Source organism: Gopherus flavomarginatus, chromosome 5 (assembly GCF_025201925.1).
Source record: "Gopherus flavomarginatus isolate rGopFla2 chromosome 5, rGopFla2.mat.asm, whole genome shotgun sequence".
Taxonomy (NCBI): Eukaryota; Metazoa; Chordata; order Testudines; family Testudinidae; genus Gopherus; species Gopherus flavomarginatus.
In genome coordinates this window covers 112,071,854-112,085,717 of record NC_066621.1, presented here as the reverse complement: position 1 = coordinate 112,085,717, position 13,864 = coordinate 112,071,854, and the positions used below count along the sequence as shown (strand labels likewise).

At 38.3% G+C, this 13,864-nt stretch overlaps 1 protein-coding gene across 6 annotated transcripts in view; it reads right to left on the bottom strand.

The window, feature by feature from the left end:
- Positions 1 to 13,864, bottom strand: part of NPAS3 (neuronal PAS domain protein 3) — an 828,174-nt gene that overhangs the window by 245,891 nt on the left and 568,419 nt on the right. For all 6 annotated transcript variants that reach the window (XM_050953865.1, XM_050953867.1, XM_050953868.1 and 3 more), the window contains one exon: positions 6,198 to 6,287. In XM_050953865.1, the coding sequence (XP_050809822.1) occupies positions 6,198 to 6,287 (90 nt within the window). The remainder of the gene's footprint in view (positions 1 to 6,197; positions 6,288 to 13,864) is intronic.

Below are 13,864 nucleotides of genomic sequence, written 5' to 3'. Positions count from 1 at the left end.
CTTCTAAATGATCATGAGCCTACATGTGAATACTACAGTTTCTGGGCCACTTTATACTAGACCAAATCATAATGGAACCATGCAGATTTACACAAGCTGATGATATGGTCTATACAATGTAGCCCATTTCTTCTAACTTTTAAACCCTTATTCTAGTTTCCTTCATCTCTTCTCCTTAGTATCTGCCACAAATGTGCATCTGATATTCTCTGAAACTGCTCTCAATGCCATTCCAGAGTGAACTGTTTTGGAAGAAGCACTCTAAAATCAAATTCTGCAAACCAACTAACATAAAATTCCCAGTCATCACTAGCCTGCAGATAAAGGGCTAGACTCACAAAGAAACGCAGGTGTCTAGAAAATCACTGGGATTCACAAAGCCTTGAGTTTAGCACCTAGGATTTCAATACAATGAATGGGAAGAGACAGGCACCTCAGAATGGGATTCACAAAAGCCAGCATGCAAGGAAGCTCCTCGCATAAGGTAGCCAATGGGATGTACGAAGCCAAGGGATGTGTGGTAAGCCCTGCACATCTCTGAGAGATGGGCACCTTAGTCTGGGCTTCCTCTGCCTGGGATTCTTGGCTATAAACCATTTCCAGTGTTAGGTGCCTTTAGGAAGAGGGCAGAGGGCAGGAGGAGAACATGCTCCTTCATAACTTTTAGCCCAGTAGTTAGGATACTCACTTGGTATGTCAGTATGGATGTGAGAAATTCCTGGTTCAAGTTCCTACTTCACCTGAGGGGGAAAAGGGATTTGAACTGGGATCTGCCACCAATCGGGGGATGTCATAAACAGATAGTGAAGGGTTAATGTCTCTTTTACCTGTAAAGGGTTAACAAACAGTGAACCGGACACCTGACCAGAGGACCAATCAGGAGACAAGATACTTTCAAATCTCAGTGGAGGGAAGCCTTTGTTTGTGTTTTTTGGGGTTTTCTTTGTTCTCTCTGGGTCCTGGAAGGGACTAGATGGGCAACTGGTTTTCTTGCCAATCTCCCTGCTACAGTCTCTTATATATTCAGAATAGTGAGTATTTTAGTAAGAAAGGCGGTTACAGTCTTTTGATTGTTTCTGTATTTGCAAATGTGTAGTTTGCTGGAAGTATTTTAAATTGTATTTTGCTGGGGGGGGAGGCTTCTTTCTAGTTTCTATAAGCTGAAAGACCCTGTAACTTTTACCATCTAAATTACAGACACACCTGTTACTTTTTTTCTTTCTTTTATTAAAAGTTTTGCTTTTAAGACCTGTCTGATTTTTTCCCTTGTTAAGGCTCAAGGGAATTGAGTCTGTACTTAACAGGGAAGGAGAAGGGTGGAATCCTTTTGGTTTAGATTCACAGAGTTTGAATCTGTATTGCCTCTGGGTGAAGGGAAAAGGGTGGGGGGGAAGGTAACATTCCTTTCTGTGTGGTGATTCAAGGAGTTTGAATCACGGTGATCTCCTAGTGTACCCAGGGCGGGAAAGAGCTGGAGGAAGAAAGGAGGGGGAAGGGAAATGGTTTATTCCTCTTTGCTGTGAGACTCAAGGAATTTGGGTCTTGGGGTCCCCAGGGAAGGTTTTTGGGGGGACCAGAGTGCCCCAAAACACTATATATTTTTGGGTGGTGGCAGCTTAACAGATCTAAGCTGGTAATTAAGCTTAGAGAAATTCATGCTGGTACCCCATATTTTTGGTCTCTAAGGTTCAGATTTGGGAATTATACCATGACAGGGGAGTTCCTTAGTCACTGGGCTAAAGGTAATGTCTCCTTCCTCTCCCACAACTCCTCCCAGCTGTTTTCTGTAAACTGATATACAGGTGCCCAATCCAGTAGATAAGGTCTGAGCATGCTTACCAGACTGAGCCCTGCAGGCAGAGGAACACCTACCTTCTCCCAGTTTGAGCATTGCTCTGGTGCTTAGGCATCTGAGTGCCTGGCATGGGGCTGTAGTGAGTGTGCTCAGAAGCAGAAAGAGGGGCACCTTTTCCTTCAAAAATTTTAGGTACCAAGTAATTTTGGGCACCTATACAATTTGGAGGCAGCTGAGGAGGAGGGGTTGGTAATCCCAAGAGGGTCTGATTCTGGGATTTAGGCACATACATCCTTTTGTGAATCCAGGCCAAAGTGTTTAAAACCCAAATATATATATTTTGGTGTCTATTTGCAATGTACATTCATTACAATGTTGAAAGAGTCGTTATTACAATTTTTATTTATTATTACAGTAGGCCCAGACTTTGTAACAAGTAACCTCATTATTAGCCCCAGACTAGCTCTAGAGATATCAGTACACCTCTACCCCATTATAACACGACCTGATATAACATAGGTTTGCTGCTGCGGGGAGCCCTGGGCCCTTTAAATCACCGCTGGAGCCCTGCTGCTGCTACCCCGGGGCTGCAGCAGCGGGGCTCAGCCGGCTTTTTAAAGGGCCTGGGGCTCCCCATGGCCGGAGCCCTGGGCTCTCTAAATCACTGCTGCAGTCCTGCCACTGCTACCCCGATACAACGGCATTTCATCTATAATGCTGTAGGGATTTTTGGCTCCCCACGACCATGTTATATCGGGGTAGAGGTGTATTATCAGATTTCTTTACTATTAATCTTACTTTGCACATCAGCATCCATTTTATTGAACCACTGACTCTCAAGTTACACAAAAGAGAAAAATTGAGCCTGTGGAGAAAACTCTACATTCATCCTTTGAAGCTAGGTCAAAAGACAGTTTTCTTTTAGTTGGATGTGACATTTTTCTTGTTTATTTCTAAAAAAATGAGCTACCCAATTTTCATTCATATTAAATAAAAAAGAGAAAGAAACAAAAACAAAGTACTGTAAGCAAAGCAGCACTACACATTAAAATAAAACTCATAAGCCAGCACTTCAGGAAGAGGAATCAACTGAAGAAGCTTAGAATTTACATTTTGAAATGTTTTAGAAGTTTCACAAACTACAGGGTGCATGCTACACAAATCTACCTTCAGTCAGCTTCACAGAGGAACCAAGTCATATTTATCTTATAGAACTTTCTATAAAGGTAGTTAAGCTCTGGAATAGGCTTCCAAGGGAGGTGCTGGAATCCAAGTCATTGGAGATTTTTAAGAAGAGGTTGGACAAACACCTGTCAGGGAAGGTCTACATTTACTTTGCCCTACCTCAGCATGGGGACTTGATTTGATGACTTTTCGAGATCCTTTCCAGCCCTGCATTTCTATGATTCTATAATGCAAAGAATTGGAGGCAAGATATCTTATGTGTTCGTATCCCATCAATGCTTGTTCTTGCCAGCTTCTTCACATATCACAATTCAGTGAAACAACAACATACTGCAATGGCTTCCTCACTTTGGACTATTTTGAAATTACTGTAGTGACATATTAGCATTTCCTTTGTACTTCGAGAATTTGTTTGCATGGCTATTTTTGCCAATCAGCGCTTTGTAATAAATAAAGCATTTGAATGGCTATTTAGTATGCATGATTGCAGTTTTCCTTTAGCTGCTGCTAGTGATGCATCTATAAGATTTTACAGCATTTACAGGAAGGCAACTGAAAAAATGTGGTAAGTATGTATACAGTGTACACAAGGTTTACTCATTTATGGCCTGATAAAGTACAAATGTCCTAAGCAAAGATTGATAGGGATACCAACTAGATATATTTTAGTGGGTAAATCAAAGGCCTTCAGCAGATTTCACTTATTATGGTGATCAAGTCCACAATTTTGCACTGATACCTTGATTAGTAAATGCAAAGAGATGTTATGATATGTCAAATACTGTAACATGTTTAGGCAATCCATTGGAGTTCCTATCTCAAGCACATCAAACATAAGCTACTCATCTTCATTTACAAGGCCTTTCATGGCTATTCCTATTCTGCTCATCACCTTTCATGTCGATGTCAGCCCCCGCTTCCAATCTGATCAGGATGCCCGCCTCCATCATCCGCTTGTTACATTTTCTAACAAGCACCTTTGCGCTTTCTGCCATGCTGCCCCTCATGCTTGAGAGGAGCTCCCCATAAACCTCTCCAAATCTAACTTGTCCTCATTCAAAACCCTCCTCAAAACCATACTGTTCCATTAAGCCTACAAAAAATGTGACAATGGTTAGGCTGCTGATGTGCTGAGATCACATCCCATCAGGCTGACCAATATTGTTTTATTGTTTCTTAGTACTCCCCCACTGGCCTGCAGCCCCCTGTTGTCTCTCATCTTAGACTGTAAGCCCTTTGGGACAGAGAATGTCTTTTTGTTCCACGTTTGTATAGAACCTACTATAGTGTCCTGGTCCATTACTAAAGTCATGTGTGCTACAGTCACACAAATAATTAATAAAAATAGTAATTGCTTTATTTATCTGAACACTTGCTTCAAAGGATGAAGTGTAACATCTCAACAACTTGAAACAAGTTTAGAATAAGGAGAGTCTTACCAGCTATTGGAGTTAAAAATCAGTGGAAGAAAATGCTTTTACAAGAGACTAGCATAGGGTTAAAGCCACATTTTTCTTTAACAGATGATATTTCAGATGGCCACACTATTCCAGATGCATCAATTTCCTTGAAAATCCAATCCATATATGTGCATATGCTGTGCTGGCAGGAGGACTGACTGAAATGGCCAAAACCCAAGAGCTAATATTCTTTTGGCCAGAATAATGCAATTATTATTTTCCTAGCTATCAGTCTAAGCATACAGAGCCATCTGTTATGCAAAGCAAACATACACATCTCAATTACAGAAAATGCAGTTGCCTTGACAGAATTTGGATTACACCACTAACCAGGGCTGTAAAATTTGTTTTAAGCTAGTGCATAATGGATGCCTTTCAGGAGTTCCCTAATTAGCATTTACCTGCTTAAACTAATTATTCATCCTTTTTTCTTTATTGGCTTATTAAACTTTGTTGGATACTATGCATAAAACAGATTAATATGAGCTTAAGACAATAACAACATTAAAGTTCTGATTCTTTACTGTTTTAGCAACATGGTGGTGCACCAATTTCAAAACCTGAGATCCTTGATACTAGCTCCCAAACAGATTAAGGCAGGGATTAAAGCCCATTACAAAACTAGGGACTTCAATGAGAGACAAGAATATGAATACTGAATTAAAAATAGCTCCGTTTCTATTTCTATTATTTGGTTTGCTAAAGCCTCCACAAAGCACAATTGCTGTACACACTATAGCCAACTGCTTGGTTGTTCTTTGCAGAGTTAATAACTCTAATTCTGATTCTCATCAGATAATATTTAAATGTAGTCTTTTGCTGCACCAAACATTAAAATCGCTCTCATTATTTTAAAATCTCATTCTTAATGTAGCTGAGGCACAGCAAAATCACTAGCTTTTGAAAGCTTCCAATACTAATAGTTGCCTCCTCTGAGCTGTGCCAACTTACTCAAGCAACAAGTTCACTATGGGTCCCCATTTAAAAGAGGAGACACAAACATTATCTCCATTTTTATCTCCTCAGGGTGACTATACTAGAAGTAGATTATCCTACTTGGCAAATCATCATGCAAAAACTCTCTGCTGCATTTCTGAATCCAAATAGAAGGGAGCTATTTCGGCTAGAAGCCTCTGAATGCAGTAGGATTAGCAATAAACCCAACAAGCAACTTTTCCTTTTTCCTTCCCTTTTAGCCTCTGAAAAACAGATGTCAGCAATTAAACTGCAAATAATCAAAATACTGTATTTTATAAATTTGTCATTTTGTATTAGTGAACATTTGTGAAGGCTACAAAATATGTCCTTGTTGGAACCCTCCCTGCAAGACATTTTAATGGTCTCTTCCAGCATTTCTTGACTCCAAATGACTCCCTGTCATTGTGTCAGCTCCCAGGATAATAAAGGGTACTCCATAAACATCCAGTAATAGGACACAAGGGAAGTACTATTAGTGTGTCCCTTTCCTACCAGGTATAGAGGTTTAAAGTTCAAAACAACTGAGAAAAGAAAATTCATTTGTTCTCAATACATTAATAATGATCCTTTGTGACAAAAAGTTTTCAGGCCCAAGTTTATTTTAACTGAACATTCAATACTGACACATATACTTCTCAATTACTTCTCAGAATGAACTAGACACAGACCTTACATAATGGATTCCACAATTCATGTAAAATACTGCAAAACAGATTATTACTTTAGCAGAAGAGTGCAGCTTACACAATTACATTCTAGAATCAAAAATTTTTACTTACTTGGGATAGGCCTAAATAGATGGAGACAGTTTCTGAAATGTACAAAAATTTTCCTTCTTGGTTTAGTGCAAATACAAATCCATCCAGGGACTGCAGATTAAGAAAAAGAAAAAGTAAATAGATTGATGCAAAGCCGGTAACAGATTAAAACAAAGGCATCAAACACTAAATTGAGGATGATGTTTTGTTTTCTATATAAACATTTTAACTTGTATTCTGAATACAATTCTTTTACAGTATATTGTATTTATATATGCACAAACAGCACACAGGTATATACCAAAGTATGAGGAAATTTTTGTCTTCCTTATGTCATAGATACATTTATTCTCATTTGCATGAAACAAGAAGTAAGGAAAAAATAATACCAAATATACTTCAGTTTTTCTACATGCAAAAATTATGCAGTAGCAAAGGGGGAAATCCCCTCTCACAAAAAACCGAGCAAGAGAAAAATTCAGATCATCACTTGAACCATTATGGACCTCCATAGTTTGTTAATTAATCCAGGATTACTCCTCCCTCCCCTCACACACACTTGCCTTTTGTAGGAGAACAAACAAAGCCAATCAACAGATACTGTCAACTATGCTGGGTCTATGGAAATTTTATGAATTTTATCCCGTTAGTGTAAAACTAGATTCAATTTTATTCTGACAGGTTCAAGTCTTTAGATCTGGTTTCCATTGCAAATGGAAAAATCAAGATATGATTATACACATTAAGTTACAGTTTTTGAAACATGACTGCAGTTAATAAACAAAGAGATATATTCTAAATTTGATACATGGAGTAAATTACTACACATCAAGATGAAAATATGCCTCTTCATTGGGAATACATGGCATTTCATTTTTATCTCTCTATTGAGGCCAATTATTGTCAAAACACATATGTAATGTTTGCCGAAGGAAAAATCACAAATTTATAGAGATTAGTAATACTATAAGAAGTTAAAAATGAGGAAACATCCCAAATCCAAGCCTTGGGATAGAGGTATGTGTAAAGCATAAATGTATTACATTTGAGATCAACATGTTCTTGGAAGAATGAGACAACAGAGTTGCACACAAATTTAGAGAAAAATATAAAATGACAAAGTCACTGCAATAATTTCGCTCTCTTTCAAATACAGAGCAGTGATTTCTGAGGCTTTTTAATGTTTTGATTCCTCTGCTTCTTGATTAATTTCTAACATACTGCCGGTCAGAAGCTGACTTTGGCAAGTGTTCACCTCTCTCTGATGTAGTAGGTGGTGGAATTAGTTCAAAAATCTGTGTTTTCTCAAAAGAATGAACCACACATTGGAAAACAAACACTCACAAAAGATATTGCATTAAAGAAAGGCTAATTTATATTTATGAATTAATAAAAATGTAAATCTACATAGACTTTCTTCAAGTAAAAACATTCATAGTATGCAAGCAGTTTATGGCATCTTATAAATCATCATCTTCCCCCCCACCCCCACCCCACAAATGATTAACGTAGGCTCCTTGAACTATAATGTCAATAACAGGTGAAAAATCTGGAATGGTGGAACTCAGATTAGATCTATACAAGGGCAAAATGAAAATCTTTATAAATGTGGCATCCTCTAGTCTCTAACATCTCTTCTGCTACTGTGTCTGTGTCCAGTTTTCTTACCCCTCCTCTGTGAGAAAGGTCAGAAGAGGAGGCTTCCTTTAAAAGTTCTGTGGCTTAAGGCAGCCTTCAGGAACATGGGTCTACCAGTGCTACAGGGAACATTGTTTAAACCCCTGCTATAAATAGTATTGAGAACTCTATGACTATGTGGACATGTTTTGGTATATTTGATAAAGTGCCTCTTTCCAACAGCAGTCACATCTTACTGACTCATTACCATGCTGCCATTATCTCCCCATGCTGGCTACGGAACACAGTCATTGCCATATTGAATCAGGCCACTGACCTAGATATGTTAATCCAGTATCCAACAGTGGATAACATCAGATGCTTCAGAGGAATGTGTGAAATATCCATAGTGGACATTTATGCAATAAGGGGTCAACTGGGAAAGTTTTCTCCTAAACTTAGGCTGTTAGTAGTTGGCTTATGTCATTAAGCACAAATGTATAACTAGTGTTACTGAAGATATTCTTTATTACCCATAAAATGTCTGTTCCTTTTTAGAATCCCATTATGCTCTTTGTCTCAATAATAACTTGAGGCAATCAGTTCCACGGATTAATTATGTGTTGCAAAAAAAGTTCCTCCTCTTGTCAATTTTACATTTTCAGCCTTTTTGTTCTTATATTATGAGAAAGGGTAAATTCAGCACAAAAGCCTCACTGATCTTTTCTAGCTTGTTTGCTATATTATATAATCATTTGGCCAAATCTGGGTGGAATTTTTGTGGTGACAGCATAGGTGCTGAGTTTATAATCTCCCAGGGGGTACTCCCCCTGGCTTTGCCCAGGCCTGCCCCCACTCCACACCTTCTCCCAAGAAACCATCCCCACTCTGCTTCCTCCCACCCCTGCCTCTTCCCTGCCCTGTTCTGCCCCCTCCCCCGAGCATGCTGTGCCCATACTCCTCCATATGCCCTCCCAGTGGCTCCTGACACCATCAAACAGTTGATTTGAGGCAGGTGATACGTGTGAGGAGGGAGAGGGAGGCACTGATCAGCAGAGCTCACCAGCGGGCAGGAGACGCTGAGGGTAGGGGCAGGTTCTGCTGGGGGGGCTGCTAGGGGATACTCAGCACCTACCATTTTTTTTTCCCGAGGGTGCTCCAGCCCCAGAGCACCCATGGAGTCGGCACCTATGGGTGACAGTAAAAGGCACCTGGATTATATCCCAGACAAAGTGCAAGTCTAAGCACCATCACGTTTAAGAATTTTAGCTTTTCAATAAAATGGCAGTAAAAAAATTTTTAATATTGACAAAGCAGCATAGTTTTCCCTAACCTCATTTTTGGACACAGCTCAACCATTTTTGCTGAAACTTTAAAAAACAAAACAAAACAAAACAAAAAAGTTATCTTCAAGTAGATACAAGGCATGGAAAATTTTAGCCTGAATGGTTAAATCTGAAAAGTTAAGAGCAACTGAAAGCAGGGACTTACAATGGAAAGTGTTAATCACCTTTAATTACAGGTGTCATTGCCAACTCCCACTAAAATAGTGACTCACTCATGTCACCCATTTGTTGCTTCTCTCAGTTAAACAGCTTTTATCTTCTACTCCTTCCTGGTGTAGGATTGGCTGTTCCTGCTTCTCCATCCCCTTCTTGGAGGCTGTTCTCCACCTTTGCCTCATTGAGTTGTCAGAGAAGCACTATGGCTGGGTTTTTCCTGGACTGGTGGTGCCAGGGAAGGATACCACAAAACTGTTTTTCCTCTCTGTGTGACTGACTCATGACCATTCCCATAAGATTTCCTCCATTTTGCTAGTTTGAGTTACTAGACTAGAGGGTGGATGAATCCTCCTCCTCTACCTACTTTCTCTCTCCTCTCTGCTATCCACTGCCCGTTATACTTGTGTATCAACACTGACAGAATTCAGCATTTGAAAGGGTAAGAAGAGCAAAATGAGTTGCATATAATGTGCATCTAATCACATTTTGAAAAAGTCATTGCCTATTACTTTACTAATGAGCTAACTACTTCAATTCCTGAAATGCAAGGCAAAGAGAGAAAAACCTTAAAGTGGTGCAAGTAAAAAACAAACTCTATTTCTAGTATCTAGGACAACCCCTCCCGCAAAAACAGGAAAACCTTCTAATGTAATCTAGTCCATCCTAAATATATGAGAGGGCAAAGATGGGCTAAGCACCCTTGTGCCAATGTTGTTGTTCCTTATACAGGTCAAACAGTATCTGTGAAGGGCTGTCTCATTTGTTAATCATAGGTATTATTTATGAATATTTATTATTTAGGTAATGCGTGTTGAAATTTTTCAATTTTTCATAAAGCTTGTGTCCTTTGTGCACACCAAGAAACCATCCAGCCTTCAAACAATGGTGGTGGAGGGGCTACAGGAAGGTGTCTTGTAGAAGAGTATTTGACACCATGGTACACTTTTGCTGCCAATTTTTGTTTAGCAGTGAGATATTCTTGGAAGCACAATTTGAATTACATACCTATGTTCAGCTGCATAACTATTGTTAGAAAAACACAGGTGTTTCCCGCTAGCAAAATTTTAAAGCTGTCTTTCAATTTGAGGACCCCAGAGTAACTACCAAAGACCAGACTTCTAAAGAGAAACTCTGTAACACAAAGGCAAGCATGATCTGTGGACCAGACATGGGCTACAAAGTTCTACACTCTGTTCCATAGCCATTGTCAATTTAGTACAGAGGTGTGGTATGCAGAGACTAAACAGACTTCACAAAATCCTCCATTTTCATATGAGCAGAGGCCACTCAGATATAGATGGAATATACATTTTGGGACCTGCAATCTCAAGCTCCCTTCCCCTTTTGTTTTTAACATGAGGTTGGCTGCCATCAGCTCAATTTTATGCTAACTATTGGGGTTCTTGAAAGTTGTTGATGAGGCCCTCAGATGGCCAAATTTTGGGCATCTCTGATCTAAGAAAAAGACTAATAACACTCCTATTTTGAGACAGTTTATACTTACTTATGTATAAAATGTGATTAGAGGTGATGTTTCATAGCACTTTTTCATTTTGTTTTGAGAAAACCATTATTTATTATGTTGTTTCAATCACCACAGGCTACTTTTTAATTTTTTTTTAAACTGCCCCACTCTTTTCAACAGGCTCCAATTAAGATTCTGGGGTCAAAGGGTTAATTACATCTTCTTACCCACTATGTAGGATTTTCTGATTATTAACCGAGGTTGGATTAAGATGAAAAAGAACCGACACAAATGTTAATACTTGCCCCTCCTCAAGAAGATTTATCATAATACCATGCTGAAATCTATACGCTTTCTTCAAAGCAGTTAGCGAACAAAATCTTAGAGGAAACACTTAAATAAATGCTTTAAAGGCATCCAGGTGTCTGGATTTATTGAGACAGTCTTATTACTAAAAAAGTTCTAAGCTAGCCAGACAGGATTGATACAAGATTTCCTATGTCATATCTCAGTAAGTCTATGTGGTAGACATGAAGGAAGTGAGATTCAGATGTAAAAGTCAGTAGCTATATCACCTCTCAATAATAGTGCCAAATAATTATAATTTATAGCCTCCGACATCTACATAATGCAAAAAATGTAAGACTTTTTTTAACCCAAAACACTGAATGGCTCTTCCAGTATTTGTGAAATTGTGGAATTATTTCCTTGCAGGATATGAAACTAACTGTACCACTTTGACTGAATGAGTACTAATGTATAATGCATTGTTAAATGGATTTATATTTGTCAGAGGAATTTTGTCCCTAGTATTTTTGCATATTCTCACTACAGCCAAATTTCAGAGACTGAAATCTTACTACAGTGTCCTTCTAGGGAATATCCTCATATATCATACTATTCATGAAGTCCCTAATTCCTTCTCCTGTATTTCAAAGCTGCAAAAAACCCTGTTACCCTGACCTAAACTCCAGTTAGAGTGAAGAATTACCAGTAGGCTAGGTTATTTTAATGACAGATTATTTTAAACTAAGCCTTCACCATCTGTTCCACCCCCTAATTATGAATGCAAAAAGAACATATTTCACAATTACATCAGTAAAAAGTAAGATATACATGATTTAACTGCAGACATGTGTTCTTTGTCCAATGCAGCATGCATCTGTGATGTTTTTCTAATAATTCAGGCTCTGATTGGGGGGGATGGGGAGCAAACTGCTCACCCCTGATAAAATAGATTCATTGATACACTAAACCTTTTCCTGGCAAACAGATCATCTTAATTAGAATTTTTCACTGTTATGACATAATGATATTATAACTGGAGCTGAGCATTAATTTGAGCACAATGCCTGTCACCAATTAGATATAAAGCATCCAATAACAGCTAAAAATATTTTACTATTACTAAAGAGAGACTGCACTGGAGACGACCGACATTTACCCAAGGAAATAGTTCTCCTCTTGCAGTAACAGAGCTAAATAGCATAGCAATAATTTACTAAGAATAACAGTTAAAGGTGAGGGTTTTTTGTTTTGGTTTTCTTTTTGTCTCACTAGTAAAAATTAGACAGAGCAGTTCAAACTTCATGAATATGCAACGATGTCATAAGGAACAGGTTAACAGAAATCTGTTTTGAGGCTTCGAGGCACGCCTATTGTGCTATCCCTATTAAGATATCAGAATAGTATCCTAAGGTAACTCCAACAAATATACCAAAGCTTTACTACTTACGTGGAAAAACCTAATAAATTGTGCCTGGGACTTTTGCAACAAAGTACTGTAAAAAAACCAAAAACTCTTATTCCTGGAAATATGATTTAATGTGCAGTGTATTTGAGACACATATGTAAAAAATAAAATCAAAAGTTTGTGCATTTATTAATTTACAGAACTCTCCAAAAGCTTTATTCTTACTCTTCTGCCTTCTCTGCATGAAAACAAAGAAATCCCAAATAAAATAAAAGGTGAGATCATAGGAAAGTACTGCAATGTTCTTTGGGCTTCAAGCCCTTTCCTGCAAAATGAAAATCCTCTCTAATCACAAAATCAAACTGCAGTACATTCCATTCACTTTTTCAACTCTCACACCAACACCATTTTATTTATTTTAACACATCTAGTGTAATAAACTACACTAAGCACCGAGTCTGACTGAGTCTGAGACACACATTTGGCAACAAAACTAAAATGAAAGGATGAGGTAATAGGACAAGCTCAAAGGACATGGTTAGAGAGAGCTTTGCTGCCAGTTTATTAATTTGGCTCCCTCTTGCTTTTTACTCCCATGCAGGGGGAGACTGGATGAAATTTATAATTACAAATAAAACAAAACAAAAACCCCACCAGTCAATCTTAAGAAAACCTTTTTTTCAACTTTAAACTAAAGAGGCAAAAATATGTGAAAGAACTTGCCAAGTCCCCCGAAGCATCACCCACCAAATCTGTGCTCTGTGACATAGGGTGAACCCAAATGATTGCATGAGCAGACTTATTTCATAAAAATTGATATTGTTTTAAGATCTCTTACCAAGATCAATTTCAAAGTAGATGGAATATTAGAGAAAATTAGAAATTCAGATGGGATGGTAACACCTGAAAACTGATTGTTGTGTTTTGATGCTGCATTCATGGACATATTCAGTAATTACAAAATGGGTAATATCACAGATGAAGCAGAGAATCATGAAATGATTATAAATTGCAGAGTTGTGGGAGTTCAAGGAAAACCAGAGATTAAGGATTTGGCAATATTTCATGTGCAAAACTGCTGAAAGATTTTTGGGGACCACCACCTTGTGGATAATAGTTTAACTTTGATTTCTGCTAGACAGCTTCCTTCAGTTGTAACACCATCCCAGACTATCCTATGAACATGCACAAAATAGCATCCTAAAAGCTATCAGACCCATTGACAATTTGGTATTGCAGGAAGAAGGAAAATAATATCCCTGACCTGCACTGCAATGCTATTAAAAGACAGAAGGAGTTTATTAACGTGAAAAAGAAATTCCAAGACAGAGGAATTGCATCCATTATGTATCCAAATTCTGAAAATAAATTATGTTAGCCAAACATTTTATGTAGTATGCAGACACTTTTT